At 42.6% G+C, this 21,550-nt stretch overlaps 1 protein-coding gene across 1 annotated transcript in view; it reads right to left on the bottom strand.

Moving 5' to 3' along the window:
* FRK (fyn related Src family tyrosine kinase) overlaps positions 1-21,550 on the bottom strand; it is a gene marked incomplete in the record, with an annotated part of 231,482 nt that overhangs the window by 157,093 nt on the left and 52,839 nt on the right. Inside the window, 1 exon segment of the mRNA XM_044076811.1 lies at positions 10,959-11,117. Within this exon segment, the coding sequence (XP_043932746.1) occupies positions 10,959-11,117 (159 nt within the window).

Below are 21,550 nucleotides of genomic sequence, written 5' to 3'. Positions count from 1 at the left end.
TGCGCTTGTTGAAGCGAGCACAGGCGGCACAGGCCGAGACGTCCTGGTCTGGGCCAAGGCAAGGAAGGCAGTAAGAGTGGAAATCCTTATGAGGTATTTGTTTACCACAAGACAAACAATTATTTACTTTTTCAGTAATTTCTGACATTGGCTGAGGCAAGAAAAGGTCCCCAACAGGGTACTTAGCTTTTTGATGACTTCGGAATCGAAGAATACAGGAGCTGACCGACCATCACTTGCGAACTGCTTCTGCTTCGGGCACTGCGCGGCAAGAAAGACTGGAGAAGATGGCGTTGGCTGATGCTTATATACTCCAGCCGCTCTGACGTCGGAGAGAAATGCGACATCAGCTGACGTCGGACCCAGACTTTGGAATCCGGCCGACCGAAGGGCTGCTTGAGGCAGGACAACCCATATGTTATGACTGCAGTTGCATTCTTGAAGGACATCCTGGTCATCACAATGAACAAAACATGCTGGAGGGATAGGTTCCTGACTCAGAGTCTCTCCATACTCTGGAATAGACTGCCCATACATGTCAAGCTGAGCACCTCTTTGGCCCTCTTCAAAAAGAACCTTGACGATTGGATGGGAGATAGGAAATTCACCCCAGGGATCATGTCAATCGCTCTGTTAGACAGGGGACCAGGGATGTAATAGCCAGGGAATTGTTATAGCTAGGCTTGTATAGGCCCTAGGGCCGATAGCGTAGTACCAGCCTATGATGGCCATTTTGAAAGTGTAACTTTAGAAACAAGAGCATCTTTCTTAGAGTCTGAAAATGATACAAATAATTGGTCAGACTTTCTGAGGGCCTTTGCCCTATGCAAGCAGAAATGTAATTGACTATGTACATCTAGTTGGTGTAACATATATTCTGCCTTGTAGCCATAGTTGGGGAAAAAATGGTAGTTCTATGGATTGGTTCAAGTTAGATTCTGAGCATACTTTGGGTAGAAAGGATGGGTTTTGTTCATAGGGATACTATGTCTTTGTGGAAAAGCATGTAAGGGGGTTTTAAAGACAATGCTTGCAGCTCTGAAACTCTTCTAGCAGAAGTAACGGCGATCAAAAGAATCATCTTCCAAGTCAAATATCTGAGATCACAGGATGCTGCAGGTTCAAATGGGATAAATCAAAATTCAGGTTCCGTGGTGCTGGAGAGGCTTTAATGGGTGGTCTTAATAAAATAGTACCTTTAAGAAATGCCTTGCAAAGCCTGTAGGACATCACATTGGAGCCTGATTCACCTAGATGGAAATTAGATATCGCTGCTAACTGAACTCATATACTAACTGCAGCTGCACCTTCGTTAAACAGCTTTGCTAAGAATTCAAGAATAGAAGCTATTGGGGCAGAGAAGGGGTCAATGTGATTATTCAAGGCCCATGAAGAAAATCTTTTCCATTTGCTTCACTGATGGAGAAAAGTTAGGGAGCCTGGATATGTTTGGAATCGGAGCAGCCAAGCTGTCAATTTGAGAGTTTGAAGGGAGGGGTGGAGCATCCCTGATGCATGAGTCAGGAGGTCTGGAACTGGGTCCAGAATCCACAGCTCCTCCTGGAGATTAGGCCAAAGGAAAGGCAACCAGATTTGATGATGCCAGTATGGGGCGACTAGTATCAAATTCCTTCACAAGGTACTGGCTTTCTGAAGAACTTCCAGTATCAATGGAAAGGCAGGAAAGGTGTAGAGGAGACCCGAGGGCCAATCGTGTACAAGTGCATCCCTTGGTGACTACCCCGGAGGGGGGGATAAGGGCACGATAGCTGTTGCATTTGGCAATCATGGATGTGGCAAAAAGGTCGCAGCAAGGCTGGCCCCATTTGTGGAAAATCTTTTCTGCAATTTCTTGTTTTAAGGTCCACTTGTGAGGCATCATAATCACTCTGCTGAGTTTGTCTGCTATCAAGCTGGATTTCCCCGGGATGTGCTTTGCTATCAGAAAGCGCTGGGAGGAGGTTGCCCACTGCCATACTATCAGGGCCTCCCGACAAAGGGGGTAAGACCTGGTTCCTCCTTGTTTATATACCACACAATGGACATGTCTGTCTGTATTGCAACAGTTCTTAGCGGAAGAGAGTCTTGGAATGCTTGCAATGCTAAAAGCACCGCTCTCATCTCTGGGACATTGATGTGCAAATGTGCCTTGTGATCCTGCCAAGTGCCTTGGACTATCCTTCCCAGATAATGCCCCTTCGCCCTATCTGGGAAGCGTCTGTGGTCACTTTGGCTAAGGGCTGTGGAAGAACAAAGGGTCGACCTAATGTCACATGAGTGGCTTAAAGCCACCAACGAAGGTCTTTCTTGCAAGATTTTGTTATCATAATTTAGTGGGACATGGGTAATTCCTGCATAGACCACTGAGTGAACAGTAGCCACTGCAAAATTCTCATATGCAGTCGTGCTAACGGAATCCCCTTTGGAAAAAACAAAGTACCCACAAACTACCACATAGGTGGTAGCCCCTTAAATATGGAAGGCATAATAAGGGATCTGGGGACCCAGGTACATAGTAACCTCTCCTTTGATAATCACATTGCCAAAGTGGTTAGAAAATCCTTCTATGTGACCCACCTAATCACAAAAGAGTTTGCATCCAGATCAAAAGAGGTCATTGGGCCCCTCTACGCATCACTCATCAGACCCATCATAGAGTACAATGCCGCATTTGGGATGTACCTTACAAGACACCTGCAACTTGCAACAACTGGAAAGACCACAGAAGTACCTCACGAAAAGTATCACTGGCCTCAAGCAGATGCCCTATGCAGCTCGACTGAAGAAACTCCAGCTGTACTCAGTTGCATACAGCCTACTCAGAGGTGATCGCTGCCTGACATACAAGGCCATGTCCAACCCAGAATTGATGAACATGCTCCACTTAAAGAAAACCATATCCCCTCAAGCCACACGCTCCAGGGATCTAAACCTCACCACAACAATAAATAGGACGTGCTGGAGGGATAGATTCCTGTCCCAGAGACTTCCCATGTTCTGGAACAAGATACCAATCTACATCAGGCAGAGCTCCTTGCTAACCCTCTTCAAGAGAAACCTTGGCAAGTGGATGGGAAACTAAGTTTACCCCAGGGATCACTTCAATGGCTCTGCTGAACAGAGGCACAGGCAACTAATCTCAGGGGGCGGTGAAAGCCAACACATTCCGGCTAGGCTTATAAATGCCTTTGGGCTGATAGACTAGTACCAACCTATGAACCTAATCAAGTTTATTGCTGCTGCCATGGTTCTCAAGACTTTCAGGACGGTTTTTGTTTGAACCTTTTATGACCTGATGTCGTAGGACTTGAACTCTTTCGGTGGGAAGTCTTGCCATCATCTCTGTTGTATCTAGATCTGCTCCTACAAAAACGATACGCTGAGATGGCAGCAAGGCAGATTTTTCATAATTTATTGCGATTCCTAGGTGAGAACAGAGCTGCAAGGTGGTGCCTCTAGTAGATGCTCGGTGGTAGCGGTAAGGAGCCAGTCGTCTAGGTACAGAAACACTCAGAATCCTAGGCGTCTCAAGTGACCCGTAACTACTGCCATACACTTGGTGAACACTCTGGGGGCTGTACTGAGACCAAATGGCAGAGCTTGAAACTGGCTGTGACTGGCTCCCAGCCGAAAGCACAAATGACTCTTGGATCATGTGGTAGTACGCATAATGGAGGTCTATAGAGCACATCCAATCATCTTGTCCCAGAAAAGGGGAGTATCAACTGCAGTGCTAACATCCGGAACTTTGAATTTCTTACTGATTTGTTCAATTTGCTGAGATCCAGGAGGGGTCTCCAGTCCCGTTTTCTTTGGAACTAAAAACAATCCTGAGTAAGTTCCGGGTCCTATTTTCTGTGGGGACTGTATGAATGACTCTTTCTAGCAACTTTTGTATTTCTAGAGTTGCCTGTTCCCTTTGACTGGGTGGAACATCCAGGATGTTTTTTATGTTTGGGATGGGGAAAGAAAAGGGTATTGAGTAAACTCTGGATACGATGCTTTGTACCCACTTGTCTTTTGTTATTTTTAGCCAGGCTTCTGGGTACAAAGATAATTAACCCCCGAATCCCTCCAGAGTTGGACAGGCGGGCCCTCCTTTCAGGAGTGCTGAAAGGGCTTACCAAGGAAAGATTCCATGTCACCCTGATTTTGCAGATCTCCTCTGCTGCGTGGCCGGCAGCTTCCATTACTGCTTCCCCCTCTGCCCCTGGGGGAAAAAATCACCACGTGTGCCCTGGAAAGCTCTGTGGGATTTTCGGAACTACATTTTTCCTCCTTTTTGTCCTTTTGGATACGGTTTAGAAGGTAGGGAAAAATGGACTCCCACAGCAGAGAGAGTTTTTCCTTCTTGTTTACACCTGGTTAGGGTCTTTGACTTTTGGCCTAAACATGGATGAGGCATTGAAAGGGGCGTTCACAAAGGAAGATTTAAAGAGCTCTGCAAAGCTCTGCAATGTCTCCTTAGGGAAATTCCTGAACCCACTGCCCTGCCCACTCCATCCACTGCATAAGAAATGAGTCTCATGGAGGAGCTGACCACTGAATTTAAGGTGGAGAGCTGAGAGGAAACCTTCTCTTATACCCCTTCAGCTACTGAACCTTTTTACAGCATCTCCTAGCTCCTTCAGGAGATCTCTCTGAAGTCTAGTAAAGTGGGTGAGATAATTCAGCTATCTAAGCGCAAAAGTCACTGAAGAAAAGGTGTGCTTTCCATATCTGTCCATCAGAGTCGTACAAGACTCCTTGTTCGGCAGATGGACAGAAGAGGACGTCTCTGAGAGTTCCTTTCTGGTGGCTGCCACCACCACCATAGCATCTACGGGGACTCCTTTGATCAGAAAGTTTTTGTCTGTAGGTGATGCGATAAATTTGTTTGGCCTCTGAGGAACAGATTCCACTGAGTCTGGAGACTCCCACGCCTTTCGACAAACTAGGTCCATCAGTTCGTCAAAAGGCAGACAAACCCAAGAGGTGAAAGGGCGAGACCCAAAGGCCTTCAGGTATACAGATTTCTCAGAAGAGTTGATGGACTTACACCTGTCTCTCTGTTTAAGTATTTCCAGGATGCCCACGAAGGAGATATCCTCAGAGGGCGACCGTGGGGACCCTTCCGAATCATCGAAGTCTGTATTCGAAGTGATCGACTCCTCTGGGGAGTCTACATGCTTCCTCTTTTATAGTTTCTTCCAAGCGACCTCTTCAGAAGGGTATTCTGGAGAGGTTTCGGAAGACAGGGGATCACCCAATGGGGCATCCTGAGGCCTAGGATCTCCACATCTCTGTGGATGCAGTGGTGCCGAGACAAACACTGGTGCCTTTGGGGGAAGAATGTCTGGACCCGAAAGTGGACCTGTCTGTGGAGACATCACTCTCCTCATCACCTCGAATACCCCCCACCCCGATCCGAAAAAAACATCCGGCTCCAAAGAATCAGAGGGTATTCTCGGCACCAAGAGGGCTGGCTCCAAGGATGATGTAGGAGCTGCGCTCACCCTCGTCGAAGCCCCGAGAGGCAAGTTCGGATCAGACAACTGTCTGATCAGACTTTCTACCCCAGACATGACCGGAGAGCATCGGCTCCTAGCCTCCTTGAGTTAAGATGGAACTGAGGACATTGGAGTAGTCGGACCCGAAGATCCTGGGATAGGTCTCAACTCCAAAATCACCAAGTAGTGTGAGGAATAAAGTACTCAAACCCCAAACGACTTCAAAATGAACAAAAGATCACTTCAGAGGGCCACCAACCACTGTCTTGAGCAAATAATCTTTAATCAATCCACAATAATTGATTGTAATGTATTTAACTACCTTTATACAAAAAAGCCAAGAGTTCCCTCCATATCTGGAATTCCAAAGGTACATAAAAACCTATCAGATCCTCCTCTGAGACCTATTATGGCTTCGAAAGGATCTGGTATGGCCCCTTTAGCAAAGCTTCTTGATTTTAAACTAAAATAAATGTCTTTGATGGGAGCTAATGTACTTACAGATTCATGGGATATATTGAAAAGTATAAAACTAGACTTATACAATGACCAAATAATTTTTAGCACTATTGATATAGTAGATTTATTTACCTCAATACTAAATGAAGATGGAATGTGTTGGTTTGAGGAGGCTTTGACTAAATATGGGAAATTTACCAGTAATGAATTTCATATGATTTTAACGTTAATGGATGTAGTTTTAAGAAACAATTTTATTTACTACGAAGGTGAATTCTTCCAGCATCTTCAGGGATGTGCCCCTACATATGCCAATATTATTCTGTCCTATTGGGAGGAAAAATATATATATTCAGGCCAGAGTTTACAAATTGTTGGAATTTTTATAAACGTTACCTGGATACTTGTCTATTTTGGTTGGATACGGAGGAAAGATTTTTACAACTGTTTAATTACATCTCCAGGACTACTGCTTTTATAAAATTCAATTACAAAATAGATTATGAACAGATGAACTATTTAGATACTACCATAAGAACAATGGCAGTTTTATTTCAACAGTTTATAGGAAGGATACATTTTCAAACTCGTATCTGTTTTATGCCAGTGCCCACCCTTTGTATCAGGAAAAGGGGTATAGTAAAGGGAAAATTTGTGCGAGGCAGTAGAATGACCTCAAAAGATAGTGATTTTATAAAGAAATGTGAATTTCTGACCTGTTTGTTTAATGAGAGGGATTACCCCAATACCCTAATAAAAGGGTCTATATTATATCATCGAACGCTTAAAAAAGTGAACGTTGATTGATTGACCTAATTTAAGTGATAGCTTACAATCTTGAACTGTCAGATCAGCGATTCTTTTCCCAGGGAAAAAAAATCGCTGATTCAAAACACATACACACAACACAAGCACACCAAACAAACAGAAATCCACACACATACACATAAAATCTGATACCTAACCCTACACTAAACTATGCACACATAACTAACTACCCACTTACCTTAACCCAAACCCTAAGGTCTGTCACTATCACACATTCACCTCACCCGCTCCCTAACCCTAACCCACTTAAATCTGCCCTAACCCTCATGTCCGCTCAATCGCACACACACCTAACCCGAGCCCTAACCCTAACTCACCTAAATCACCCTAACAGTCACATCTACACAATCGCACACTTACCTGAATCCGACCGGTAACTTTCCACCATAACACTGAAAATATTGAAGCAACAGAAACGGACAACCGAATTCTTTCCCTAGGAAGGCCTAGGGGGCCTATGGGAGACAAGACTTGAACATAGGGAGCTATATTGGCAAATAATTTTAGAGGCTACAAAATCACCAGGATTTAATGAAGCAGACTCCCTGGCCGCTGTTTTAAAGCTAAGAGCAGCAAAATTGTAATTTATTTAAGCAATAACTAATGACATGGTGTGGTATATTGAAGATTTACCCACGTTTGGCGTGGCTTGATCACGAGGGCAAAGGCAAGTGATTAAATAAAGCCAACCGTGGGTAAATTTCAATACATCACAACCACGGAGTTGGTTATTGCTATTATGTAATGATATTATTTAAGGAACAAAATGCTTACTTTTCTTAAATAATGCTTTGTATAACAGCATTGTACTGTCCTTCCATGGCTGGTGGTATCTTGCTGCCTTGTTTTGATGTACTGTGCATACGTATGGGACTTGCGTTCCCACGCATACCCAGTACATCAATGCTTTGAAAAGGGAGCAACAGAGAAAAGAAAGTCTCCATTCCTCCAATTTTTTTTTTTTTTTTTTTTTTTATTAAAAAAGGTTTGGGTTACTTTAGGGGTAGGAGGGAGACAGAATGGAGGAAATGCAAAGAAAATCAGGTATGCGTCTTAAGTTTTAAATAACGTACCTGATTTTCTTTGTATTTCCTCCAAGCTGCCTTTCTGGTATCTCCAGAGTCCAGACTTACATTTTTTTTTTTTTGAAAAAAAAAAAAAAAAAAAAAGTTATAGAATATACGAACAGAAAGAAGTCCGGGTTACCGGACCCTTTTCCTTTGGTATATTCTGGGATTTACAACGGGCACACTGGTTGGGCTGGCCAGTCAGAGTGCAAGTTTTATAATATTAATGGCCAGTCATTGTATAATTTTACTTTAACCACTAGAGGGAACAACAAGATATAGCTTAAAATTGTTTTATTTTACCAAATATTTTTTTTTTATCAAGTTCATTTATGAATTTATTATTGAAAGTTTTAAGGACTACATTACATATAGTAAAGTATTTAAGGTAGTTTTAGTTTATAATATATATATATAATATTATAAACTAAAACTACCTTAAATACTTTACTATATGTAATGTAGTCCTTAAAACTTTATATATATATATATATATATATATATATATATATATATATATATATATATATATATATATATTTATGTACACATTTATAATAATCTTGTAGTTTAACTGTTTATTAATTGAATTATTGGGTTATTTTTGTAACTGATGAGTGTAGTATAAATAGGGGCACAATGAGGAGGTATGCATACATCTGAAGAAGTCTATACTGAGACGAAAATGCAGTTTGCTTTGTGAGCATTTATGTGTATATGTTTGCAGTTTTTCCGTCTTTTATTGTGGACTGATTAAAGATTCTTTGCTCAAGACAGTGTTGGTGGCCCTCTGAAGTGCTCTTTTGTTCATTTTGAAATAGGTCTCAGCTTGGATGGTTCCACTACAATCAGTTCTGGACATTCTGGATCCGAGGTCCGAAATCGGATCGGAGGAGGAATTGATGGTGAAGGGATAGGCTCGGTTCCAAAGCCCTCTGGGTTGGATCCAACAACAGTTTGGTGAGCGCCGGTGTCCTTAACAGCCTTCACATCACACAATCCACATCATCATCGGACAGGCTTCTGGAGGATCGAGAGGAGGGAGCAGGAGATCTAGAGGACTGCAATAAAGGAGAGCTTAATTTGGGAGATAATGGCTCCAATTCCAGGGACTGGCTCCGTAAATGAATTTCCATCGACACCGACACAGATGGAGCTGAGGTAGCAGGTGTCTCGGGTCAGACAGCCTTCGTGTTCGGAGATGAAACTACTGCAGGTGACCTGCTCCGAAACAGTACACACAAATGGTGCGTTTGTCAGTTAGCGATATCTTCTGATTACATTTCACACTTTTTTTATCCCAGCGGGTTTAGTTTCCTTGGGATCCTTTGAAGACATTGTAATGTTTAACAACAGTATCAGTAAATCAGCTAACAGCTACAGAAAAATATATAATTATTATTAGTACTAACACAGACAATAACAACCATGCCAAAAACACACAGGAAAATAGCTCTCTAATTTAAACAGGCAAAGGCAGTTCTCTAAATTAAACAAATCTGCCTAGAAGTCAAGGAGGAAAAAAGAAGGAAGGAAAGCCCTCACTAAAATGGGCTTTAAAGGGGAAAAATGACAGCCCAAGAGCAATAACGACTCGGAAGAGAAAAAACAGAAGTACACACAATTTACTCAGTGATATTAACTATAAAAAAAAGTATGAAAAACTATTCATTTTCACAAAATGTAGAAAAAAATTCTACTTAGCCAAAGCCAGTAGGAAGAGCACACGATCTTGTTTAGAGGCAAATGAGATCTAGGGAGCTTTCCTAGGACATGATGGGGTAGGGTTTCAGGCATAAGCTAGTAGAAGACCTTGAGCTTTTGTATAAGGCAGAGTCGGAACCGAAGGTCACTTCCGAACCCAACCAGTTAAGAGAGAAGGTGAGACAGGACAAAATCACATCTACAGTTATTACAAACAGTACCATCACAGTTACCACTTGGTATACATCACCGTTTGACATTCAAAGACAAAAAGCTTCCAGCCAAAGACATAGCTGAAGTACAGTGCTCATTTTCACATATAAGCTATGCCCCAGCTAACTATCTACATGGAATACTTGCTTTTGCTGCCTTCACTCTTCATCCTCCCAAAAATTATTTTCCTATCCCACTTTTTAAAGATGTTTCTGTCTAATATAGCTCTCTTATGTTTAGCACCACAAGTATCTGGAATATACTGCATTCAGTTCTAAACTTTCAAATAAAAAGTGTTTGACTGCAGGTGTCCCACTCGTACTTTTACATATACATGTAGCTGGCTTTCCTTCACAGATCTCTCACCTGACCCTGTCAACACAAGTCCAACATGGATGAAAACAGCAAAACTGTTACAAGTTTTCTGTGATATTACATGTTCTAATGTGTGCATCTGTGCTACAATTTGGCCTGACAGTAAATGTGAGTGCTATCTATGTAACTGCCATTATGTGGGTAATGTGCCTGCTTTGTGGCACACAGGTATGAAGCCCTGTCTGTTATTCAGACAACTTGGGATTGAACAGTGTCTTAGGCAAAGGAAAAGCCAGGCAGGCTGAGGGTTAGACATGCCCATCTGGGGTTGGGGGTGGGGTGGGTGCAGTGGTTTCTATCTGGCTGCTTCTGCTGCTTCAGTGCAAGCAGATGTTTGTGTGAGCTGGGAGCCAGCATCAAGACGAACATGGGGTGTGGCGACCCAAACATGTGATGACAGCCCATATCTTTGTGTGCAAAGGAGAACAAATGCACACACAGAAGACTGTACTTCTCACTGTGATGATGTAGAAGTCTAAGGCCTATAGAATGTCATCAGTAGTCAGGAAGGACAAGGTATGCTGGATGGGTAGGAAACTGGGCATTAACAAGACTTTTTCAAGAAAAATATGTTTCCATTTTAAGGCATTGTTAACTGAACAGAGTTTACGGTCTGTATTCATTTCTCTACCAGATACATCATTCAAGACTCTCTGGATGAGATCTGCTTATGTTACATGTAATTCTACATTCACTCATTAATGTCTACTGTAAAGAACTTCCCCCTTCCTGTTTTACAAAGTGCAACAAATGCACCAGGGCAGCATGTAGCTTTACTTGGATCTTCCAGCATTGTAACGTGTTCTCATTTGTTTGTGCTTACTTTGGAGGTATTCAAGCAGACTGCCATTCTTCATCAGTTCCGTAACAATATAAATAGGCTCCTCTAAACTGCAAACAGCATAGAGCTGGATAAGCTTCGGATGCCTCAGCTTCTTCATTATTGCTGCCTCTCTAAGGAAGTCATTTTTATTCATGGTACCTAGAAAAAAAAAAAGAAATATATTAGCAGCTTTAAGGAACATTCACATCCACCAGCCTATGCAGAAATGCTGAGACCAATCTAAGTTATTTTTTTCTGAACTGTAGTGCCATAAATCACTACGGCGATTAAAGACTTGTACAAGTTGATCTAAATGGAAAATATAACATACTCCAAGAACAAACAAAGGCTTTATTGTGCTTGCAAGCACAGTTGCTTCAGAAATTTATAAAGTGCAATGGCCTTGTAAAATGTTTGTTAAAGAGATTCAGTCTTTGCTAACCTTTAATAAACAAGACCCTAGCTGATCCTTCTTTCTTGGCTACACTAGAGTCAGAATGGTGCAGTGGGTAATGTAGTTTTCCAGTTTGATTCTTGACTGTGGTGCCTTGTGTGTGGTCTCTACATGTCCTGCCTGAGTTTGCGTGGGTTTTCTCTGGGTGCTTGATTTCTTCTCACATTCCAAAGAGGTGATTGTGACTGGAAATTCTACACTGGTCGTAGGGGTATGCGAGTGAGAGGCATGGAAGAAAAAACACGAAAAGGCTAGCCATCTGGTGATGTGAACATTGGCTCTAGATGATGGTTACTGTTAATGTGACGCCCTGACCCCATGTATAAAAATGGGAAAAGGGGTTAGGGATGTACAGAGAAACTTACCTCTGATCACTGTAGCCTTAAATAACAGTCTGTATCTAGATGCAATGCTCGGTTTATAAAGCCTAGCAAAGGTGTTAGTGAGGACCAAGTCGCAATTGCATAGATGCTATCTAAAGCTGTCTTGAAGAAAAAAAGGTCACAAACAGCTCTGGCTGAATAAGACTTATCTAAGACACAACCTCATCCCATATGTATGATAAACAGAGGTGCAACTATAACTTTAAAGCCATGAACCAGACAGAGATTAGTAAGCTTTTATACAAATGTTTGTGAATGAAAGATAAAAGACAGCTGAATATATTATCCTTTTGGAAAGGACTTGTCTTGTCCTCATAATTCTTATGTTATCTGTGGATGTCCATACAATACAGCAGGAACAGTCTTTAGTTACAGGAATCCCTGCAGAACACTAAAAGATCAATAGAACTGAGGTTAAAATCAGTAGCAACTTTTGGAATAAATGAAGGTTGGTCTTCAAAGAAACCAGTTTTGTTTGGAAATCTAGGCACAGAGGACTGACACAAAGGCCTTCAGAGATCCTTGGGGTGAAATCAAAAAGTTACAGCTACTAAGAAAATGCAAAATAGTCTAAAAAAAAAAAAAAAAAAATCTTCAAATCTGCAGATGCTGCTGGTTCAGAGGGAGGAATACTTAATTTATTGAAGGCAAAATGCAATTTTCAAGGTGGAAGAGTTTTCCTGAAAGGAGTACACAAAAGACTGTACAAGGTATTTCTTAAGAGTAAGTTTCAGGCTATGATGTGAAACCCAGACTGGAAAACCTTTGAACTTTGTTCACATCCTCTAAGTACAGAGTTTCTGAGATGATAACATGAGATGACAGTATTATCACCCTACGGAAAAAAAAGTACCTCTATCAGCAGAGATGGGGCAGCTGAACTGTCAACTTCCAAGCCCAATGTTTCAGACTTGCTCTGCCAGATGAGTAAGACAGAACATTCTTCTTCTTCTCACATATCCACTGGAAACCTCTGCAAGAGTGGAAACCATACCTGCCCTGACCAATATGGGGTTACTAAAACCACATGTCAGCAGAAGAAATGGGGGAAAAGCTTAAAGTAAGCCTAGAAGTCAGTCATGGGTTAATGCATCCCCTCCTCCATCTATGGCAGCTGGATCAGGGGGAAAAAAATCCTAGAGCAAAAGATCCTTGAGATGAATGAACCAGTCTTCTCAAAGATGTTACTGGAAGGCAGTCATCCAGGTAAGGAAAACACTAATCTCCAGAGATTAAATGTATGGCAATATTATCAAATAATCTTTGAGAGTATCCATGGGGTAGAGCTGAGACCAAACAACAGGGAGCAGAACTTGTGGTGACTGACCCCTCATTCTGCAACAGTGGTATGTCTTGTAATTTTTTATGTACAGACAAGCATCCTAGAGGGTGGCTCTTGTCCTGAAAGTTCTGCAGTATAGTTGCACGAAGGACGCTTTTTGGATGAAGGTATACAGGTTGCTGGCATCTATTATCAGCTTGAGGTACTATGGCTACTTCTGCACCAAAAATGGTGTCTAGAATAAAATTGTAATCTTTGCTGATCTGCTAGGATCACTTGGATGACTTCTTCCACTTGCACTAACAAGGTGGTATGTTTAGAAAGAGTAGAGATGGACATTTAGTCTAGAGTTGTACTGGATGAAATATCCACTTCAGATAATTTCCTTTAGCCACCACTCTGAATATCTTGCACCAGTTGAACAGCTAGGGTGAGGCAAGCGGGACAATTGCCCTGGGCACAAAATGTTGCCGAGAAGTGATCAACCAATCCTGATCACTCTTTAATGCATCCTGGCTTCTAAAAGCTGGTATTGTATTTGTGGTCAAACTGGAGCACTGTAGCACTTCCTTTGTGGTCTAAACTGTAGCGTTCCATGCACAGTATAAACTGTAGCAAGCAGCAGTTTGCTACAGTTTAAAAGTAATCTTTTTTTTTTTTTTTTTTTTTTTTAAGAGAGTACAACATTAGTGCTGCACATCTCTATGTGTGGTGATATATACTGTTTGCTGCAGGTCAAAATAAAAAAAAGTAAAATTAGAAGAATGGTTGGGGCAGAGAATAGAGATGGGACTTTTTATTTTTTTTTATCCTTCACCTGAAGAGCTGAGGGTGGGGGCATGGATTGGGTACTATGCTCTTACCCAAAGAAATGGTAAAAATACAAAAGCCTGTGTTCTTGTTCATTTGAAATAGTGATGATACAGTGTGTTGCTATGGGGTCCCTTACTATAAAAAGAGGTTGTGAGTGAGGTGCTAGTTGAGCCAGCTATGCCTCTGTCTCACACACTGGGAGAGGTGGAAGGAGAACCCAACCTCCCACTGACGGCCTCCAATGGAAGCCACTCAAAGTTTGAGCAACAAATGGTGAGCCCATTCCCCTCCCTTAGAAGAACTTCAGCTTCCCTGAAAACTGTGATTCATGGCCTTCAGAACAGTGATGCTGTTGGTATCTGGGCGAAGAGGAAGTACAGTTTTGTACCTACCATAAATGTAGATGTTCGAAGATCCACATTGCTGCAGTCCTTACATATGGGTAGTCCGCTGTCCTCGGTCGGCCCGAATACCAAAGTATTAGGCTGACGTCGGTCATGGGCGCTCAGATCTGACATCAAAGCGTCAGGGTATTAAAGCGCATGACCGACGTCATATCCTCAGTCTTTTCTTGCCCCAGATGTCAGAAGGCCCTAAAAAGAAAGGCCACAGCCAAAAATAGAATACTTCCCAAAAGGCATGTACAAATAACAGCTACCACCCAAACCATACAACCAATCCAAACTACAGAGGGGAAGGCGGGAGGGTAAATTGGACTGCAGCAATGTGGATCTTCGAACATCTACATTTATGGTAGGTACAAAACTGTACTATGTTCTTCATCTCACATTGCTGCAGTCCTTACATATGGGTAGAATCCCAAAGCAGAGGTAAAGGGAGGCTGGCAAAATCATAAAGCATTGGGAGCAGCCAAAATGCCCTGTAAGATTGCAGTGGCAAATCCAGACCTAGATTTGGAATAAAGAGGAAGGTGGTAATGTTTAGAAAAAGTATGCACTGAACTCCAAGTAGCTGCTTCCAAAATATCTTTAGTAGCTACTCCCCTTAAAAAAGCTGTAGAAGTGGCAGTAGCCCTAGTGGAGTGAGGCCTGATTCCAGCCGGAATCTCCTTACCATGATGAGAATAACAAAAAGCAATACAAAAACCAATCCACTTAGAAATAGTTTGTTTTGAAACAGGTTTTCCCTGAGAACCCAAAGCAAAAGAAACAAACAACTGCTGAGACTGTCCGAACCCTTTAGTTCTGCTCAAATAATAACGCAACTGCCTGTGAATATCCAAAGTGTGCAAAATTTTCTCCCCTTTATTTTGGGGATCTGCATAAAAAGTAGGCAAATTAATTGATTGGTTCAAGGCCACATTAGAAACCACTTTAGGCATAAAAGTAGGATTAGTACGCAGAGATACCCTATCCTTATGAAAAATTAGGAAGGGTTCAACTGCCATAAGAGCCTGTAATTCAGAAACCCTTCTAGCAGACGTAATGGCCAACAAAAAAGCAGTCTTCCAAGACAAAAACTTCAACTCAGCAGTAGCTGCAGGTTCAAAAGGTGGTAAAGTAAGTTTTTCCAACACAAAATTGAGATCCCAGGCAGGAGTAGGAGCTCTACGTGGGGGTCTTATGTTCTTTGCCCCTCTAAGAAATTGCTTAAACAAAGGATGAGAGAATAATGGAGGGTCACAGTCATAGTGAGCAGAAATGGCTGCAGCATGAACTTTTATAGAGGAGAAAGACAAACCCTTGTCTAATAATTCTGTAAGATATTGAAGAGAAACACTTAAATCAGGCCTGGAAACATCAAAGCCCTTCGTTTTGCTCCAAATAAAAAATCTCCTCCATTTATCAGCATAAACTTTCCTTGTACTAGGCCTTCTGGCCTCCAAAATAACATTCAAAACTTGTTGTGGAAGCTGAGACCCTCCAGGGTCTAGAACAGAATATGCCAGGCTGTTAGATGCAGGGACTGAATCCTGACATTAAGGAAATGATTGCCTTCCTGTGACAAAAGGTGCGGAATCGAAGGCAAAGGCCATGGAGGCTCCCGTACTAAACTCCTCAGCAGTGGGTACCAGTGCTGTCGAGGCCAATCTGGAGCTATTAGAATCATGGAGGGCTTGTCTTGTCTGACCTTCAAGAGTACCTTGGGGAGGAGAGGCAGAGGTGGAAAGGCATAGACGTGAAGATTGCTCCAACTGAATGATAGAGCATCCACTTTCCAAGCTGTGGGATGAAACATTTTTGTGCAAAACTTTGACAACTGGAAATTCAGTGGAGAAGCGAACAGATCTATGTCTGGAGTTCCCCATATCACTGTCAATTTTCGAAATACATGAGGATCCAATTTCCACTCGTGGGGATCCACTATCTGTCTGCTCAAAACATCTGCTAAGGAGTTCTGTGCTCCTGGTAGAAACCTTGCCTGAAGATTGAGGTGTAAACTAAGAGCAGTCTCCCACAAAATCATTGCTTGCCTGCAAAGAGGGTACGAATGGGTTCCCCCTTGCTTGTTGATGTACCACATGACAGTTGTGTTGTCTGTTTGAATCAACACTTGCCCTGGGTGAAGTAAATCCTTGAAAGCCATCAATGCAAATTGGACTGCTAACATCTCCTTCAAGTTGATATGTAAATGTTGAAGTCTGGCAGGCCACGTGTCTTGAACCCATTTTCCATTGAGGTGTGCTCCCAAGCCTTGTCCGAGGCATCTGTCGTTAAAATCTGACTCGCCTCTGGTTGGGTCACAGAGAGTCCCTTGTTTAGGTGACATTCCTGAGCCCACCACAAAAATTCCTTTTGAATGCAAGGTATTATTTGAATGACAGTGTCCAGATCTTGGCAGTGTTGTGTCCATACATTTTTGAGATACCATTGTAGCTTCCTCATATGCAGTTTGGCATTGGGAAGCACCAGAACACAAGATGCCATGAACCCCAAGGCTTGAAGGACTGTCCTTGCAGTCAGCCTGGACTGTAGAGACAATTGATGGAAGTAAAGAGTAAGGTTCTTTTGCTTGTCCGGGGTCAAAAAAAGCCATCTGGGAAGCTGTATTCAGTCTCACACCCAGAAAGCACATTTCCTGAGAGGGTACTAGACTGGACTTTGTTTCGTTCACAGAATACCCTAGGCACCTTTACACTGCCATCACATACTGTAGATGATGAAGAAGTTCGTACTCGTCTTGAGCAAGAATCAGGCAATCGTCCAAATAAGGATAAATTTGTATTCCTCTTAACCGTAAGAAGGCTATCACTGGAGCCAGAACCTTTGTGAACACCCTGGGCGCAGTAGATAAGCCAAAGGGCAATGCAGAGAACTGATAATGTAAAGTTCCAGCCCGAAAACGCAGGTACCTCCTGCAACTGGGCCTGATAGGAACATGAAGATAAGCCTCTTTGAGATCCAGAGTTACCATCCAGTGATCTTTGCCCAACAGAGGTAGAAGTTGTTGCAACGTCAACATTTTGAATTTTGGAATGTCCAGGTATGTGTTGAGGATAGATAAATCCAAAATCGGACTCCACATGTTTCCTTTCTTTGGTACTAGAAACAGGCGAGAATAAAATCCTAGGCCCACTTCTGACAGAGGGACCTGCTGTATAGCCCCCATTTGAAGAAGTAAAGAAATCTGCTTGTGAGCCTCTACCCTTTGCTGAGGAGGAACGTCTGGCATTCCTTTGAAAGGAGGCAACGTATGGAAATAAAACTTGTAGCCTCGGTCTATAATGTCCAATATCCATTTGTCTTGGGTGACTAAAAGCCAGTTTTGCTTGAAGAATGCCAACTTTCCCCCCAAAGGAGCTGCCAGACAAGAAGAATCTTGCAGCTGAAAATGCAGGTCATTGGGCCTGTTTACGAAAGGACTGGCCCCTGCCCTCACCTGTAGATTGTGCAGGTGAACTCCATGTTCTAGGCCTGAAAGTACTCTGAGCTCTGCCCCTACCACGTCTAGATCTACCCCTAGACTGTGAATCAGAAGAAGGATAAGCCCATCCCTTAGTAGGCCAACTCCTGCTAAACTTAGGAGGCTGCACCTGCAAAAAATCTTTAACAGTCTGCATAGACTTAGCCTTGTCTTCCATTTTCTTCAAGACCGACTCCACAGGAGAACCAAACAAAACTTCAGACTGTAAAGGAGCATCCAAAATTCTAGTTTTAACATGCTCTGACAAATTCTGATCCTTAAGCCAGGCGTGCCTGCGAATAACTGAACCAGTGGCAGCCACCCTGGAAGAAGCCTGTAAAGCATCGAAACCACACTGCAAAGAATGCTTACCCACCTGTTCAGAGGCATGTACCAAATCCTGTAATTCTTTACACTCTATGCCCTCTGCCAAAGCATCCACTTTAGATTTTAGTTGAGTAAGGAGAAAATTCTGATACTTCAACATATGAAACTGGCAATTCAAAGCCCTCATTGCTAAAGTGGAAGAGGTATACACTTTCTTACCCCATCTATCCAAAGCTCTAGCATCTTTATCCATAGGAACTGGATTCTTTACAACAGAAGCCCTGACACCCTTAGGTCCCTGGCTAATAGTTTCTGGGTCAGCCCTTGGACTCTTATACAGATATTTATGAGCCTCAGGCACCCTGTAATACCTGTCTGGCTTAACTGGCGCAGGAGGCAGAGAGTCTGGATTAAGGGAAGCCTCGGAGAAAACGTCTTGAACAACATCCAAAACAGGAGGTATAGCCAAGGGCCTATGTTGTGGTAAAACAAAATTCCCTAAGCCTCTTTCGGGAATCTGAGAAATCCTGACCTTCCCATTTAAAATGCTCCCTCATAGAATGCAGGGTTTCTGAAAAAGAAAAATCCTTTGGAGGAGAAGCAGAAGGAGTGGAATCCTCTGCGTCTGAATCAGAATAAGGAGGAAAATCCTGAATGTCTTCAGCCGAAGACTCCGAGTAATCTGAAGCCTGCTCCAAACTTTCCACCTCTGGCTCCACCCTAGGCCTCTTATCAGGAGGGGGCATAGAACCTCTGATTAAAGAAATCAAATCTTCTGCCATTTTAAGCATGTGTTTTTTAGGCACAGAACCTGCAGAACTAGGACTGACACCCGTGGAAGGCAAACCAGGCCTGCCTTTGGAAGGAGCCTTAGAGACAGAAGGAGAAGGCCTAACCACCTTAGGCAAGGAAGGGAGAACAGCAACCTGAGAGGCCCCCTCAGCCTGACCTGACTCCTGAGAGGCCACATCTTGCAAAATTAAAGCCTCCCCCTGAGACTCAACTGAAACCTCGGCCGGATCCACAGATTCCACCGTAGTTTCTAAAGAACCGGCGTCCGAACGGACGACTCATCCTACCTGGACTTTAAAGATTTGTCTTTGCGCTTCTTCGCGGTAGCAGGCGTCGGAGGATCCGACGGCATATTATAATTACACCGCTTACCGAAGACAAGCCTAGCGCAATCTAACCTACGTTTAATGGTGCGCTTATTAAACCTAGCACAAAGGCGACACCCGACTACGTGCTCAGGTCCCAAACAAGGAATACAAAGAGAGTGGTAATCCCTATGCGGTATCTGTTTCCCACAAGAAATACAATTATTCACTTTTTCTGACATCCGGAATTAACTGAGGCAAGGAAAAACAAAAATATTCTAACGGGTACTTAGCCCAACTTGGTTTCGGTCTGAAACTCAGAATACGAAAATTTCAGAACGCCGAACGGCACTTGCAAACGCTGCTTCTGCATCGGACCATGCGGCAAAAAAGACTGAGGATATGACGTCGGTCATGCGCTTTAATACCCTGATGCTCTGATGTCAGATCTGAGCGCCCATGACCGACGTCAGCCTAATACTTTGGTATTCGGGCCGACCGAGGACAGCGGACTACCCATATGTAAGGACTGCAGCAATGTGAGATGAAGAACATCTAATCAGATACAACTTCCTAATGCCACACCATCTGTGGGGTGCACTGAACATGTGGCTTCCTCTAGTTCCTCTGCATCCTAGGAAATAAGGACTGGGAAAAATGAAAGATGACCCAATGGTCAAAGGGACTATCTTGCCTCCCTTGTGCTCTAGGAACCCCATCAGTTTCAGATCCAAACAGAAAATGTTTCTAAAAGTTTTGCATCCATAAATATTCCTTTAATGTCCTCAGCAAAAGTAGTACATGGTGTAACTGGAACTACTGATGCACAGCAGTGCTGGATCCTTATGCCCTCATAGATCCTTCTGCACCAATAAGGGCTAGTCTACACTTGAGTTTGCTGACCCCAGATGATTTAGAAGCCTTACTTGCAAGCTTCTCTTTAGCATATCCATCTCACAGACCTTAAATATTATGCAATACATCATACAAAAAGTACTGCTTAAAGTAAGAAATCTGTGTGAATAATTCAGTATCCTGAACCACACTGCGGGGGATGCAAACATCCACTTCCCTAACTCTTCCAGACTCCTTGATTCCTTATCATAAGGTAGGACAGACAAACTGAGGAATATTATTTCTCCTCAGAATGGCTATAAAGACAGTCACATTGGCTTAGTGGTCTATACCTAAACAGCACAGTCTGATTGGGGGTGTAAACATCCTATTTGACTATCTTGGAGATGGTGTCTCAGTGGATGATACTTGGTTAGAGCAACAGACAGCATAAAGTCTCTTTTGCAGAAACCAGAGCTTGTGGGAAGGTCAGCTCTCTCTTCCTTAAATTAAAGGTCCTCCAGAAGACAAGGTGGACAAATGGAATCTTCATTATCTTCCACTATATGGGGATCGACGTGATGAATCTTTATGTTTTTCTTCATTGAAAGTCTGGAGAATACTCGATTTCAAAGGACATAAACTGCCCTTCTAAAGCCAAATGGAAATGCAAAGGGGTAGTGATATGATATCTTAAAAGGTCCGTGTCAAATCAGGATGTTGTGCAGTCTGCAATGGCTCTGTCACTGCTAGTCATTCAAGTGCTAGATGGTTGGGTGCTTAACCCAATATAAGAATATTGTGGAAGAGGGGTAATGAATCAATGCCAAAGGGGTTCATGTCAGACCTGAAGAAGCTAACACTGGAAGAAAGGAAAAATAAAAGACAGACAGGTTTGTGTTATGGTGGCAATGCTTGAATACATAAAGGCAACAAAGAACCTATATGAGCCAGCAAAGAAGAGGACCCAACCATACCTCTCAACCTAGAAACATCAAAAATCTGGACAAGGCCCATGAAAAATAGGTACAAATCTGTACACCGATTAACATCTGATTTGCATACATAATTACATAACTGCAACCACTCCAATGGAATTGTGGGATACCAACTTTCAAACGCAAACTGAACAGGCAACCAAAATATGGCACCAGAGTCCCCCAGCAGCCACTCCAATGTCCCATTACCTGGCTATTTTGCCCCATTTACCATGAACACTAATGTGTGCATACTGCTTTACTTCAATAATGATTATTTGGATTTTATTTTTACAGCACAACAATGCACAAACACTAATACACATCTGGTAAAGGCAACACTGTCTCCCAATGAAAACAGACTTGGCATTAAAACTTGTCTGCCCTTGATACATTCACTGAAACAACATTGAAACCCAGACCACATCTAAAGAAAATATATCTGGCCAGTGATGGATAAAGATTACCTTTGGGCTGTTTTCAAATCATTGGCCCCTTGCACACAAAACAAGAAATGTAGACATGTTCTTTTCTTTGATGCACCTTCTTGACTTTATTAAA

The sequence above is a fragment of the Protopterus annectens genome, chromosome 1.part0 (assembly GCF_019279795.1).
Source record: "Protopterus annectens isolate FY-2018-M chromosome 1.part0, PAN1.0, whole genome shotgun sequence".
NCBI lineage: Eukaryota > Metazoa > Chordata > Ceratodontiformes > Protopteridae > Protopterus > Protopterus annectens.
The sequence above is the reverse complement of the archived record's forward strand: the minus strand, read 5'-3'. Positions and strand labels throughout refer to the sequence as shown.